The sequence below is a fragment of the Aquarana catesbeiana genome, linkage group LG04, assembly GCF_042186555.1.
Source record: "Aquarana catesbeiana isolate 2022-GZ linkage group LG04, ASM4218655v1, whole genome shotgun sequence".
Taxonomy (NCBI): Eukaryota; Metazoa; Chordata; class Amphibia; order Anura; family Ranidae; genus Aquarana; species Aquarana catesbeiana.
Genome location: NC_133327.1, coordinates 386,583,133 through 386,597,622, shown reverse-complemented (window position 1 = coordinate 386,597,622; position 14,490 = coordinate 386,583,133). Strand labels below are relative to the sequence as shown.

General features: G+C 36.8%; 1 protein-coding gene across 1 annotated transcript in view; it reads left to right on the top strand.

Moving 5' to 3' along the window:
- Positions 1 to 13,137, top strand: part of MAN1A1 (mannosidase alpha class 1A member 1) — a 332,653-nt gene extending 319,516 nt beyond the window's left edge. The window contains exons 11-12 of the mRNA XM_073627169.1: positions 1,290 to 1,405; positions 7,326 to 13,137. Coding sequence (XP_073483270.1) covers positions 1,290 to 1,405; positions 7,326 to 7,452 — 243 coding nt within the window. The 3' untranslated portion in view covers positions 7,453 to 13,137. The remainder of the gene's footprint in view (positions 1 to 1,289; positions 1,406 to 7,325) is intronic.
- The last annotated feature ends 1,353 nt before the right edge of the window (positions 13,138 to 14,490 follow it).

Below are 14,490 nucleotides of genomic sequence, written 5' to 3'. Positions count from 1 at the left end.
ATTACACTGCTTGTACTGCACTGAGCATGTGCGAGATCTGCAAGGATGAGATCCAGGAAGAAATACAGTCTGGCTTCAGATGCCCACACTTGAGATGGCCACGGCCTGCTGGAACAAAATGGACCTTAGTTTACAGACTAACTTTACTAAAATGCATTAAGCTTGTGTTTTATAGGGGTATTTTTATTTAAAAAGTATAAATTCGACCGGACCACCGCTTTAAAGAATTTGTCACTGACAGCTTGATGGCAGATATCACCGCATACCTTTAGAGATCTAGTGGAATCCATGCCTCATCGGGTTATGGTGGGTGGTGGTAATGTTATGGCTAATCAGTATGCAAGCTAGCAGAAAAAGCCTACATACAACTGGATAGCAGATATTCTTCAAAGTGTGGAAGTGTAGAATACTTGGAGCATTTGGGAGCAGCGAAAAGGCAATGCTTGAACAAACATGCTGACTGAAAAGCAAGTATATTTCTGCTTTTGTTACAGGTATGCTTTTACATACCAAGTAACCCTTTGCTGACCAAGTCACTTTATAGTAAAGTGTGTTTGCCTACAACAACCAACTACATGATTAATGTTGCAATGCAGAAACCTGACTAGTTTCAATGAACTTTTTATGCATGAAGGCTTATATAGCATGGCAGTTGATGGCTTGAGTGCACAAAACATGCTGTACCATATTACATTTTTATTTGGCTTATGTCACATGTATAGTCCAGGTATAGAAGTCACATCCACTTGTAGCTAAATTAGAAGATTGCCGATTTAAAAAAATACCTTTTGTATTGGTGTGCATAAGCAGAGAGCCATAAAAGGTTTATCCATATCGATATCACTGAGCACTGAGTTGTACATAAAAATATTTTATATTGTATGATTCCAATAATTGGCATGTATACAGAGCTGTACACGTTTTTAAATCTTTGAACAAGGTATGCAATTTTGCATGGACACAGTTTCAACATGTTAAATTTCGGTCTTAGTGTGAATTTGTATGCATCTCAATGAATCTTATTATACTAATGCTCTAATATAGTACATCTGTAAATACAAAATGTCACAAAAACCTGGCAGTGTTAATTGACTTGCTGCTCAACAAAAAAGTAGCATACATCATCTTCTTTTTCTTATCTGTCTTTGTAAATTGAAACCATGCCCATATTATTTGCAACAAGGTGCTTTCAATTGGCAGAAATGTGAAAGGTAATTGCATTTTGCAGGTTAATCGAAACATTGACAGATTCATGTGCAGCAGCCTAATTGTGTTCTTGTTGTTGTCAGGCTTTAGAAAAATTCTGCCGCGTTGAAGCAGGCTATTCTGGAGTCAGAGATGTTTACGCCACACACCCAAGCCATGATGATGTGCAGCAAAGTTTTTACCTTGCAGAGACACTCAAGTAAGTATATTTGGGAACAAGATGGTAATTAGTGTTTCAGCCAGAGAGAGAGTAGACCACAGGCTTTGCATGTACTTCCAGTCAAAAATTAGAAGCACCTGTTGGCTGTATGTGGATGGCACACACACTCCAGGAAATTCATTGAGTATTGTAGACAGTCGCTAGAAATGTGTCCCCCAACTGCTCAAAAAATGGAGCAGCTTGTAACTTAATGTCATGAGATATATATGGGTCTAGCAACATTTGTAAATGGTAAAAACTAAAACAGGAAAATACTGCATTAAGGCCAGTAAATGGAGCTGAGGCTCACACGAGATCAATACATCTTGTTAGCAACAGGTACATTGTAACCGTTCTAGAAAAACCCTAGGTGTGGGAACGTTTTTTTTTTTTTGTTTTTTTTTTGTTTTTGTTTTTGTGGTTTTTTTTTATAAACATGTAGGGGCTCAACAGATGGTGGGGCTTTAACAGGTACCTTCTAAATACAATCAATTCAATAAGTATCTAACATTTCATTATATTTCCAACTTATAAGTTAAATTTGCAAAAGCCACATTTTTTGGGTTAGCAATTCCATTTCGGTCCACATTTTCAGTTTGTAAATTATTCCCCATCATTTGATATTGTTTTGAATGTATCTAGATATTTGTTGCAAATTATACTTCACATATTGATGTTGAACGGTAATTCAATCATTCCATGAATCTGAATTATTTCCTCAAGGTTTCATTAACAGCATTCACTTCTTCAAGAGAACATTAACATGGCATATGAATGTAGAATTGCACAAATGACAAACATATACATTTTTGCCTGCATACAAGGCTTCCGTATACTGTACTAGATTAACAAACTTTTGTATACCTAGAATTTTTTCCAGCAACTATAAAATCACAGTGGTGTTTCCCAAACCATACAGTGAGGAAAAAAACGTTTTTGATCCCCTGCTGAATTTGTATGTTTGCCCACTGACAAAGAAATGATCAGTCTATAATTTTGGTAGGTTTATTTTAACAGTGAGAGACAGAATAACAACAAAAATATCCATAAAAGCGTTCAAAATTGATTTGCATTTTAATGAGTGAAATAAGTATTGGATCCCCTATCAATCAGCAAGATTTCTGGCTCCCAGGTGTCTTCTATACAGGTAACAATCTGAGATTAGGAGCACTCTCTTGAAGGGGGGGTGCTCCTAATCTCAGCTTGTTACCTGTTTAAAAGACACCTGTCCACAGAAGCAATCAACCAGATTCCAATCTCTCCACCATGGCCAAGATCAAAGAGCTGTCCAAGGATGTCAGGGATAAGATTGTAGACCTACACCAGGCTGGAATAGGCTACAAGACCAGAGCCAAGCAGCTTGGTGAGAGGGTGACAACAGTTGGTGCGATTATTCACAAATGGAAGAAACACAAAATAATTGTCAATCTCCCTCGATCTGGGGCTCCATGCAAGGTCTCACCTTGTGGAGTTTCAATGATCATGAGGAATCATCAGAGAACTACACAGGAGAATCTTGTCAATGATCTCAAGGCAGCTGGGACCATAGCCACCAAACAAACAATTGGTAACACGCTATGCCTTGAAGGACTGAAATCCTGCAGCCCCCGCAAGTTCCCCCTGCTCAAAGCACATGTACAGGACCGTCTGAAGTTTGCTCATGAACATCTGAATGATTCAGAAGAGAACTGGGTGAAAGTGTTGTGGTCAGATGAGACCAAATTCAAGCTCTTGGGCATCAACTCAACTTGCCATGTTTGCAGAAGGAGAAACGCTGCCTATGACCCCAAGACTACCATATCACTATCAAACATGGAGGAGGAAACATGCTTTGGGGGTGTTTTTCTGCTAAGGGGACAGGACAACTTCACCGCTTCAAATGGACGATAGACGGGGCCATGTACTGTCAAATCCTGGGTAAGGACCTCCTTCCTTCAGCCAGGGCATTGAGAATGGGTCGTGGACGGGTACTTCAGCATGACAATGACCCAAAACACACAGCCAAGGCGACAAAGGAGTGGCTCAAGAAGAAGCACATTAAGATCCTGGAGTGGCCTAGCTAGTCTCCAGACCTTAATCCCATAGATATGTGGAGGGAGTTGAAGGTTCGATTTACCAAACATCAGCCTCAAAACCTTAATGACTTGTAGAGGATCTGCAAAGAGGAGTGGGACAAAATCCCTCCCGAGATGTGTGCAAACCTGGTGGCCAACTACAGGAAATGTCTGACCTCTGTGATTGCCAACAAGGGTTTTGCCTCCAAGTACGAAGTTATCTTTTGTGATGGGGTCAAATACTTATTTCACGCATTAAAATGCAAATCAATTTATAACTTTTTTAAAGTGCGTTTTTCTGGATTTTTTTTTTTGTTCTGTCTCACTGTTAAACCCCCCCATTAAAATTATAGACTGATAATTTTTTTGTCAGTGGGCAAACGTACAATATCAGCAGGCGATCAAATACCTTTTTCCCCTCACCGTACTTGTACAAGAGTCTGACAAGCTTTAGTGGCAGGAGGAAAGCAGAGCCCAAAAATATTTCTACAAGGATGAACAACTCCCATTTTAGTATAATTAGTTTATAAATAAGAATTATCACACTTGATTTAGACAAATAGCCTACATTCCTATATTCCAGAATTATCAAGAGCTTCCAGAAACTCTGCGTACCTGCTCCTAAGGTTTAGACCAGGCTATTTCTGGTGCCTTATGGGGATATAAAAAGATATATTTCACGCTCACCCTAAAACAAAATTATGTATAATTAAAGGTGCTGCTATTTGTAAAATCCAAATACATGACTTAATAGATATGCAAAAAATATATAAATGCCCAACCCATAAATTACTCTAACAAACTCAATAATCAAACGATATATGTTGAAAATCTGGAAAATAAGTGTTGAGATTAAATCCATAAGAAAAAAAAATGAAAAATGTAGGAAATGGTCTCATTAAATGTGTTCTTATAAAGTGAAAGGTGATTCACAAGAAGTGGTGCTTCAGAGTCCCCTTTCCTACATGCAATATGCACTTCTCACTAGAAGGGCTGGATCTCAAATTATAGAGATCAAACTCGCTTGCACAGATATCGTCCAGCAGGGATATTTCACTCCTGAAGGCTCCTATAAGGGCGCTCTCTCCTCTTTGAAAAACTGCTCTACTCTGTATGTGTATCCTCAATATCTGCACGGGACATCCACTATGGATTTTCTCAGGCATGAAGGATTTAAGAAGGAAGAGGCTTCTTGGTGCAGTACTTAAGATCAGCATTTATTAAAAGTAACTATTGTACTTACTTATGACAGAAACAGTAAGAAGCAAAAACAAGCAGTCAGCCATGGTCCTCGCATGCAGGCTGATGCGTAGTGACATCACAGAATTCGGCTCCACCCGACACGTTTCCCCGTACGAGGCATCGACTGGGAACTCGCCACACATCAAATGCTCAGAAGGCAGAAGGCACACCTGAACAGCCAAAAACGGCTCCTCCAATATGGTGTCGCTTAATGTATTGGATCACAAGTGTCAATCTTACAATTGCAATGAGTTGCCAACATGTTGCATAACTATGCTCCATTAATATGTCATTTGATTTTTATTTCCTAGATTTAAAAATAAAGGTAATAAAAACATATATTTTACATAAAAACACAAAAAATAAATTGAATATCTTGAAATGAATTCCCATTAATTAGAATCAGTTACCCCCATTATCAAATTGTATATAGAATTATACAACAAAATATAAATGTATATAAAAATGAAATCTTAAATGTCATTCTAATACCTATTCAGCTCTATAATTTGCTCATATTGTCATTAACCCTGCCAGCTTTCTATATTTCCATTAATTTCCTTTTAAGCAGTATGTTGAATACCTATAAATAGTATGTCCATGTTATACAAACAAACCATTCCTGATCTATAAAGCTCTTTACCTTTTTAAAGCAAGGGTCAATCTAAAAATAGTAAATCCTAAAGGGATCATTGAAAGAACAATTAAACATTTAAAGAATTGTGCAAATAAGTAAATATCACACACTAAATACCCCCTATGTAGACATAACTAACTATAATAAAGGAAGAGAAGTTAAATGATTAAACCCTTTCTCAAAAAGAAATATGAGGGAGACCATATTAAACCATCTTCACAAATACCAGCAGGTAATGTCGTATATCTCAACCTTTACACGACTAGATGCTAAGATGTTTTACTATCTTATTAACAACTATTGTCTATGTAGCACTTGACATTCCATTCCATGTTGAGACCCAAGGGACTATATGATTGTAAGTCATATATGCATCGTGTTTCTCAACGAGAAATGTATCTTTTTAGATTGTTACCTCTCCAGTATGGTGTATATTTTTCTATTGCTATAACTTGAACCTAGTGCCTTATGGGGATAGCTGGTACCTCCATGGGTGGAGCAAATGGGAAATAGCCTGGGTTAGTCCTGAGAAACTGGTTAATTTTCCTGCTTTCATACTTCAGGGATGCAGCTCTTGGGGAATTATTTCTCCTTGCAGTGGCATTTTTAGTTTTTCCTCGCTGCACTGCAAATGTGCACCTGTCCTCCCATTGTCACAACGCTGTATACTATGACGGACATGCATGCCCACACTGCTGATGTCATAACCTCGCACCATGGTGGTGGCAGGTTAGGTGTTGGGCAGGGTTTAGAAAAAGCAGTCCAACAATGTGACTTTCGAGAATGATCATTAGAAATTTAGTGTGGGTGCCTTCTGGGTTTATCACGGATGGTGTCTAACAATGACATAACACATACTGGTATATACAAAGTGCCACATGCATGTGTTAATACCATTACAATGACTCACCACCAAAAAAATCCAAAATGAATTGCCCTATTATGACAGCAGTGCGATTTGGCCACACGCATTGATATGAACCTAACCTTAAAGGGTGCTGTGACTGGAAAATGGTTGGGAAGTGCTGACTTAACTAGACATCGACATTTATGTGACTTGTGTTAGAGACACTATTACTTATTGAAACCAGAGTTATCGGCATGTTATCCAGACAGCTAGCACTTTCTGAAGCACACATGGCAGTATTTTGTTAATGCCAAGTTCTTGTTGGTTACTATCTTATGGTTTAATGTTCAAAGGGTGGAAAAAGATGTGGTTTGTGGTCAGACTTTTACTCTTTCTACCATTTAATATGTTCGCATAGCAGTGCTCATTTTATAGATTATGTAAAATTTCTTCTAAACATTTCCAACTGCTGACTAGGGTTGAGGTTGTTAAAGTGGACCTTTAGGCTAAGAACTTAAATAGTGGACAGGCAGGATTTTTAACGTAGAAGAGACGTGCTTTGTCACCAAATCTGAACCATGGGTTTGTTTGAGCCCAGATATGTAAAATCTGTTGTGTATCCACACCTTATTTTGGTCACTGCCTAACAGAATAAATTCACCTTTGGGGAACATGTTACATGTTTCAACAGTTTTTAGGGTGGAACGTGCAACATGTTCCCAAATCTGCACCCACTGCCTGCGGTTGTCGGCTTTTAGTTCTCAATGAAACTACCATGGTGCTGTGGAGAGCCATGGTAGCTCATTGATTCTTCCTGTCAGATTGTCTCTGCTTGTCCTTACAGGTTGTACGGCACACAGATACAGTGACAGATCTGAAGGAGACCTGCATGGCACCAGCAATCTGCTGATCGCTGGTGCAATGCCTTTCAGGCTCCGAAAAAAAAAAATGCTAATTTTTTTTTTTTTTTTTTTTTTTACCTGCAAAAAAAGTGCATTTATTATTTTTTCTAACAAGTGAACTTATCCTTTAATCTACATTTCAAAATAATACAGTAATCACAACACCCATTGCTGTTTTAGAATCCTTTCGTCAGATTCCATTTTTTTTTTATTTATTTACTTTGCTTATTCCTTTCAGATATCTCTACTTATTATTTTCGGACGATGAGCTTCTACCATTAGAACATTGGATTTTCAACACTGAAGCGCATCCATTGCCCATCAACCGAAAAACTGAGAGAACGAAAGAAGGCTTGGCTGAATAGAAGCAATTCCAATTGATTTTTATTTTTTATACATTTTCATTCACTGCATTCCTTCGGTAGTCCGTTCGACCAATTTCAGGACAGACGTCCTTCATGTCAACATGTTTCTTTTCCTGAAGTTGTATTCCAACATTTGCAGTCTTTCATGTTTATTCTGAGATTCCTTGATTCTAGAGCCATTCCATTGTGATATTCCAACTGATTGTGAATCAAAAGCACCTTTCCCTGTGGACATTGCATATAGTTAGCTAGACAATCATCACTTGCCATATAGAAGAGATCATATAGAAAGTCTGCACTTTTAGTTACCAATTCTTTCCTTTCATATGACTGCAAAGATCCTTTCTCCTCTGTGAGGAGATTGTCTGCTTTATGCTGTAATATTTTGCCATGTTGCAAAAAGCCATAAAGAATAGTATAAAATAACTTTTTTCTTTCCAGTTATATGTGAATCTAATTTGTCTGAAATTTTTCTAAGACAAATTGTGTAACTGTGACACCTTTCCTATTATGCGGGTTTTCTTTGGTAAAATGTTCAGAAGAATTATGTTTTTTATGAAACAGGACAAAAATATCATGCAGGCATTCCTTTTTTTTTTTTTTTTTTTTGGCAATGACTTTTTTTGTTTGTTTCCTGCCTGTGTTTAAACAATTAGTGACCTGATCTATTATATTAAATTGTTTTGAAAGTATTTTGAATATAAAAAGTTTAGAAATATCTATATATCTGATCTATAGACAATCCAGGTTGTGCAAATAAAATAATTTTTAATATGTTCAGATTATTTTTCCTAGGGAAAGATTGCTCATCCTTTGTATCTAGAAAATCCATTTCATATTATTATTATTTTTTTTTTTTTTTTTTTACTTTGAGCATCGAAATGTCTGTGGACCTACATTTTAACGTCCTAAAGGATGTTAAAGCTGAGCTTGATCTTTCAACTAAAGGGATTTGATAAACCTGGAATAATAAAACTGGAGATTTCAGATTTGTCATGAACTCTTTTGTTTTAAATATCTGCTTTTTGTTTGTGGACTCTAATAAAAATAGGAGCGTACTGGATGTCCAACACGTATGCTTGTGGGGCAGCATTCACACAAATCCAGTTTGGCTTACATTATGTTCATTCTGGGCAAATGAGGTAAAAAAAAAAATCCATTCTTTTACATTTCTAGCGTGGTTTAGAAAAGAAGAGTCAATACCTCGTTTCTATCAGTAACACCCCAACATTTCTAAATTATGCCAGAAATTGACTGGTGTAATGAAAGAAATCATTGTTAGAGGGCAAAAGGCCTGACTCTAACAAGGTGTGTGCAACCTCAGCATTGATGGTTCATTCAACCACCAATCTTGTGATGTATACGTTTTCTTACAGCACCTTGGTATTTACATATAACTATATTGAAATGTTAATTATTTCTAATTTAACAGTGGCCATTTCCTAGAGGCCAGTGGTGTTAGATCTTTGTATGCACTGGCACATAATTTTTGATTCAATAAATGATGTAATATTGATACATTATTCACTATTATGATTTTGTACACATGGATCTGTCACACTGTTTTCTGTGCTATTTCTCTGAAGAATGCTAACAAAAATACAAATTTTATGATTTAAAGAAAAGTGGCTACAGGTGAAGATGTGTTTCATGGCAGCATGAAGACTGTAAAGTGACCAGTCCTCCTTTTAATAGGTTGTCCATTTTCCTTCATACATTCCTTTTGACCACTGTCCATGTATTGTGATAGTTGGAGGTGGTTAAAATGATCCACCTCTGTAAAGTCACAGCACCTGGGGCTCCCCAATGTTTAGCTCCTTAGATTTTATGGATGTCTGTTTTATTCATATAGGAAGCACATTTCATATTTGGCCATGGCTTTCCTGTACCAAAATGATCTAAAGTCCTGCCAGCAGTAGATGTTCCAACTGACTACACAAACCTAAATGAATGTGTAAAAATGAGGGCCCTGGTGCCCAATACACAGCCCACAGACCGCATAGGGCCCACCAGCACTCTATGCCTGCAGCATCTTAGCTGTGCTGGCTGTATTAAGTACTAGCAATGTCTCACTTGTTGGTTGATAGGGGTTAAAAGGCTCATAGGCCTAAACTCTTCTCTTTCACTGTTCATTGTGGAATGTGCTCTGTGTGAAGATGGCTCCTGATTGGACAATGCTGTTAGTCATATGTCATCACCATAATGTGCGCGGAGCAGTGCAGGCATTATTATATTGTGGTAACACACAGAAATGTGTATTTTACTGTACTTTAATGCAGCACGTACACATATAGGATGTTGCATTACAATTTTTGCACAAACGGTTTCCTGTGTACGACACAATGTAACATAATTTGTGAAAATTAAGCTATTATTCGGTCCTCTATACATGTTGTTGGGAGCCGCACTTTAGACCCCGTGTTGACCACCTCTGATCTAGAAATCCATGAATCCTATGTGGGAGACAGCATGCTCAATGTATGCTTCACATCTAACTTGGAACAATCCTGAAATGTTTGCCCTAGCTGGGCTGCTTTTTAAACTTTTTTTTTTTGTTTATTTATGCCATGCTCTCTACCTCACTTTACATGAGTTACATGTAATATGACAGATTTTTCTAAGGGCGCATGTGTTTAGTTCTTCAAACCTCCTGGTTTTATTAGTGAATTTTATTCCATTCGAGCTATTAAAATTGATCTGACTAGTTCTGTATTTCTTGTTTCCAGTACTTTGACCAATTCCAGGCACTTTTAAAATAATATATTTTATAAACACAATTAGAACCAGCACTTTTCATAGAAACACACAAAGCAAATTTTGAAATTGAAACTTTTTTGCCTTAGTTTTTGGATAGAATAGAAAAGGGTGAAAACCTTCTTTACGTCTATTTCAGCCTGTGTCCCTGTTGTGATAACCCTTAAAGCAGATATCCAGACCAAAAATTTTGCAGTACATGCGGAATTTTCCATGTTTTTATCTCTTAAAATTCAAAGCAGGTACAGAAAAGTACTTGTTTTATCTGACAAATTCATTGTCCTCCCAACTTCCTATCTGAGCTGACAACACAGTGGGGTTGATTTACTAAAACTGGAAAGTGCAAAATCTGGTGCAACTGTGCATGGTAGCCAATCCACTTCTAACGTCAACTTGTTAATTAACCACTTTAAAACTAGGCCGCCTTCTGTCACTTGTCACTTTTGTTAAGTTAAAAAAATTTTTTTTTTTTTTTATAGAAAATTACTTTGTGTTTGAAAAACAGCTGTGCAAATACTGCATGACATAAAAAATTGCAACAACTGCCATTTTATTCTCTAGGGTTTCTGCTAATATTTTTTTTTTTTTTCTTAAGCAGAGACTGCAGAAAATAATATGGTGGTCATTGCACATTTTTTTGTCATGCATTTGCGTAGCGGTTTTTCAAACACATTTTTTGGGAGAAAATACACTTTATTGAATCTTCATTCAAAAAAACACAATATATACAGTAACTCAATTTTTTAGGAAGATGTACAATGTTACACCGCGTAAATAGGTCCCTAACACGTCACGCACGTGGAATGGCGACAAACTACGATACTTAAAAATCTCCGTAGGCGGCACTTTAATTGTTTTTACAGGCTGCCAGTTTGGAGTTTTAGCACTAGAATTATTGCTCTCGCTGTAACGTTCGCGGCATTACCTAACGTGGTACAAACGCCGTTTACATATGCGTATGCGACCTACGTATGCATTCACTTCACGCGAGCATCGAGGGACGGAGTGTTTTAAAATAGATAGATAGATACACACACATATCTATAGATAGATGTATGTATGTATGTGTGTATATATATATATATATATATATATATATATATATATATATATACTTTTTTTATAACTTCCATTCCTATCACAAGAAATGTAAATATCCCTTATGTTAGAGAAAAAAAGGGTTGACCCCTCCTCTTGATGGAGACATCTGGGGTCTATAAGACCCCCAATCACTCCTCTACCCTTGAAAGCATCACATCAAAAAGAAAAACATTGATCTGATTCTTTATAAAATAAATAAAAAAAGATGACTGTCTGCCCTAGACCAGAAATGATGTCATGTCGTTCCCAGCCTCCTAGATCAAAGAGGTGAAGTGAGGCAATCTGCTCCTCAGCTCTGTGGCAAACTGTGCAAACCATTGGCGACAGGAGGGGGAAGGGGGGTACCCCTCCGACTTCTAAAAGCGATCCAACGGCTAATCGGCTGCTCAGATTGCATTTATCAGAAAAACAATCACGGCTGAAAAAAAAAAAACAGTGTTATGTCTGACAGGTTCAGCCACAACCCTGGTAAAAAACTTCAAACCTATAACGTAAATGTACGTTAGGGCGTCTTGAGGTTGTTAAGACAAAATGCCTGGAAGCTGATTGGTTTGTATGCAGAGCTGAACCAGATTTTGCACTCTCCGGAACACCTCCCCTATATGTTGTGGAGGCATTTTGTAGTCCAGCAAAAAAAACTAGGCAGGACAGACCACACTATGTGGTATTTCCATGCAGCATTCAAACTGTTTGACCAGGAAGTTAAGAGCACCCTGGATTTCTGGCAGATCACCCAATCTTTTTGTCCTGTTCTTGCAGATATTTTTTTTTTTTTTTTTAGGACAAAACGTGGGTAAATATTTGTGTATTGCAGAGATGAACTAAATGTTTATTTTGCCCTCACAAAGGCTTTAACCAGATGCTGTTATGTCCTGATTAGGGAGATTTTCTCTCACGTCTGTCCCAGTCTTATCACCTGAACAGGAAATGAGGCATACTATCCCCATTGAGGAGATATATACGGCATTTAAATTCTCATCCTTGCTCTATCCAAAATAAGACAAACGTTTTTGGCTTGGGTTCTATTTTAAGTCTCATTCCTATTTACCATTGGTAAAGATGCCAAGCTCCAAATGGAGAAAAGTTATGTTTAGAAATGCAATAATGTTGTGAAACAATCCATGCATACAGCTGTTTTCCTGCAATATTTTTCTTCCAAACCTTCCATAGCTTTGGTCTGTTTTTTTCTAAATCACCATCTGGAATTAAATTCTATATTTTTCCTACAATGTGACTAAACAGAATTTGATCTTTCATCTTTGGTATTAGTTTCCTTTAAATTTGATACACATTTCTCAAACCCCCATAGATTCAGTCTGCAGTATACAAGACACACCACAAGCTAGAATTTGTGCCATCATCCATGTGAAAGAGAATGGTAGGATTAATGTTATTTCTAAAAGCCAAATAAGCACAAGCATTTTTTTTTTTTTTTTTTTTTTTTTTTTTTTTTTTTTTTAGGCTGGCCCCATGAATAGATAAACCAGCTTTAAAATATCATCAGAGTAACACTGGATCAAATCAAGTTGTTATTTTTAATATGCATTCACATTTCTTGGAAAGATATATGATGCTTATCAATACGTTTAATTTTATTTTTTAATCAAACAGGTTTGCGAAACTAATCAAGTGTTGTTAACATTTATTCTGTTGACGGATTTTTAGCAACAAGTCCATTTGTTTTCTTTCTATGCATTGGAATTTATTTTTACATTCCACCTTTATATAGATCTAAAATTTTAGGGAATATGTAATAGATTAAAATGCACAATTTATAAGAATTATATTTGTAAAATTCTATTGTGAATAAAGTCTTTTATTCTACATGAAGTTTTGGTGATGTATTGATTTTTTTTTTTTTTTTGACAAAAAAAAGATAAACGTGACCATAAGCAGACGATTCTCTTACCACATAAATTTCAAACAATTTTGAAAAAAACTAATTTACTTTCTGCTATAAAACATACTTAGTACAATGTTTTAAAAAAAAAATCTAATTTCTTCATAAATTTAGACCAATATGTATTCTGCTACATATTTTTGGTAAAAAAAAAAAAAAAACACTAAGCATATATTGATTTGCACAATGTTATAGCATCTACAAATTAAGGGAAAGATTTTTGGCATTTTTATCTATTTTTATTTTACTAGTAATGGGAGCAGTGATGGCTGTCATGTGAGTTGTAGCCCATCCCCCCCACAGTTAGAATCAACCCCATCATCGCCCCCTAGTGGCTAGCCCCTTCCTTGCCAGTGTAATTTACACAGTAATCAGTGCATTTTTATAGCACTGATCACTGTATAAATGACAATGGTCCCAAAACAGTGTAAAAAGTGTCCGATGTGTCCCCCATAATGTCGCAGGCAACATAAAAAAAAAAATGCAGATTGCCGCCATTACTAGTAAAAAAAAAATTAATAAAAAAATGGCATAAAACTATCCCCTGTTTTGTAGACGCTAAAAAAATTTCGCAAACCAATCGATATACGCTTATTGTGATTTTTTTTTTTCACCAAAAATATGTAGAAGAATACATATCGGCTTAAATTGAGGAAAAATTTTTTTTCTATATTTTTGGGGGATATTTATTATAGCAAAAAGCAAAATTGACGCTTTTTTTGTTTATAGCGCAAAAAATAAAAACCGCAGAGGTGATCAAATACCACCAAAAAAAAGCTCTATTTGTGGGAAAAAAATCCCCCCCCCCCCCCCCCCCGCAGAGCTATTGTGTTCTCCCGGTGGGGGGGGGCTTGCAAGGAGGACATAGGGATTACTGCTGGCAATAATCGCATGCTACAAATCTGACTTGCTGGTTGTGCTCTAGTCGAGCAATGGATTGACATGGGTACAATCAGCCTGCCCATATATAGTTTGAATCTTGGCCGCTCCCTGCTGAACCAGCTGAGATTTGATCCATCTATGGCTGGCTTAATTTAAAATGATTTACACCTGTGAGATAAGATATCTGCCAGTCAGCAAGCTCATTGCATTGTGTGATTTAAAAACTGTATGCAGCTTTTTTTTATTTTTTTTTTTAAACCACGCACAATGATAATTACATTAGGCCAATTGTGCATAATACGAACAGCGTGCCACTCCTGCAACTGCTGTGTGCACTGGGTATCATGGGATCTGACTGGTCATATCTATAACATGATTGCAATGTAAACAAACTATAAACT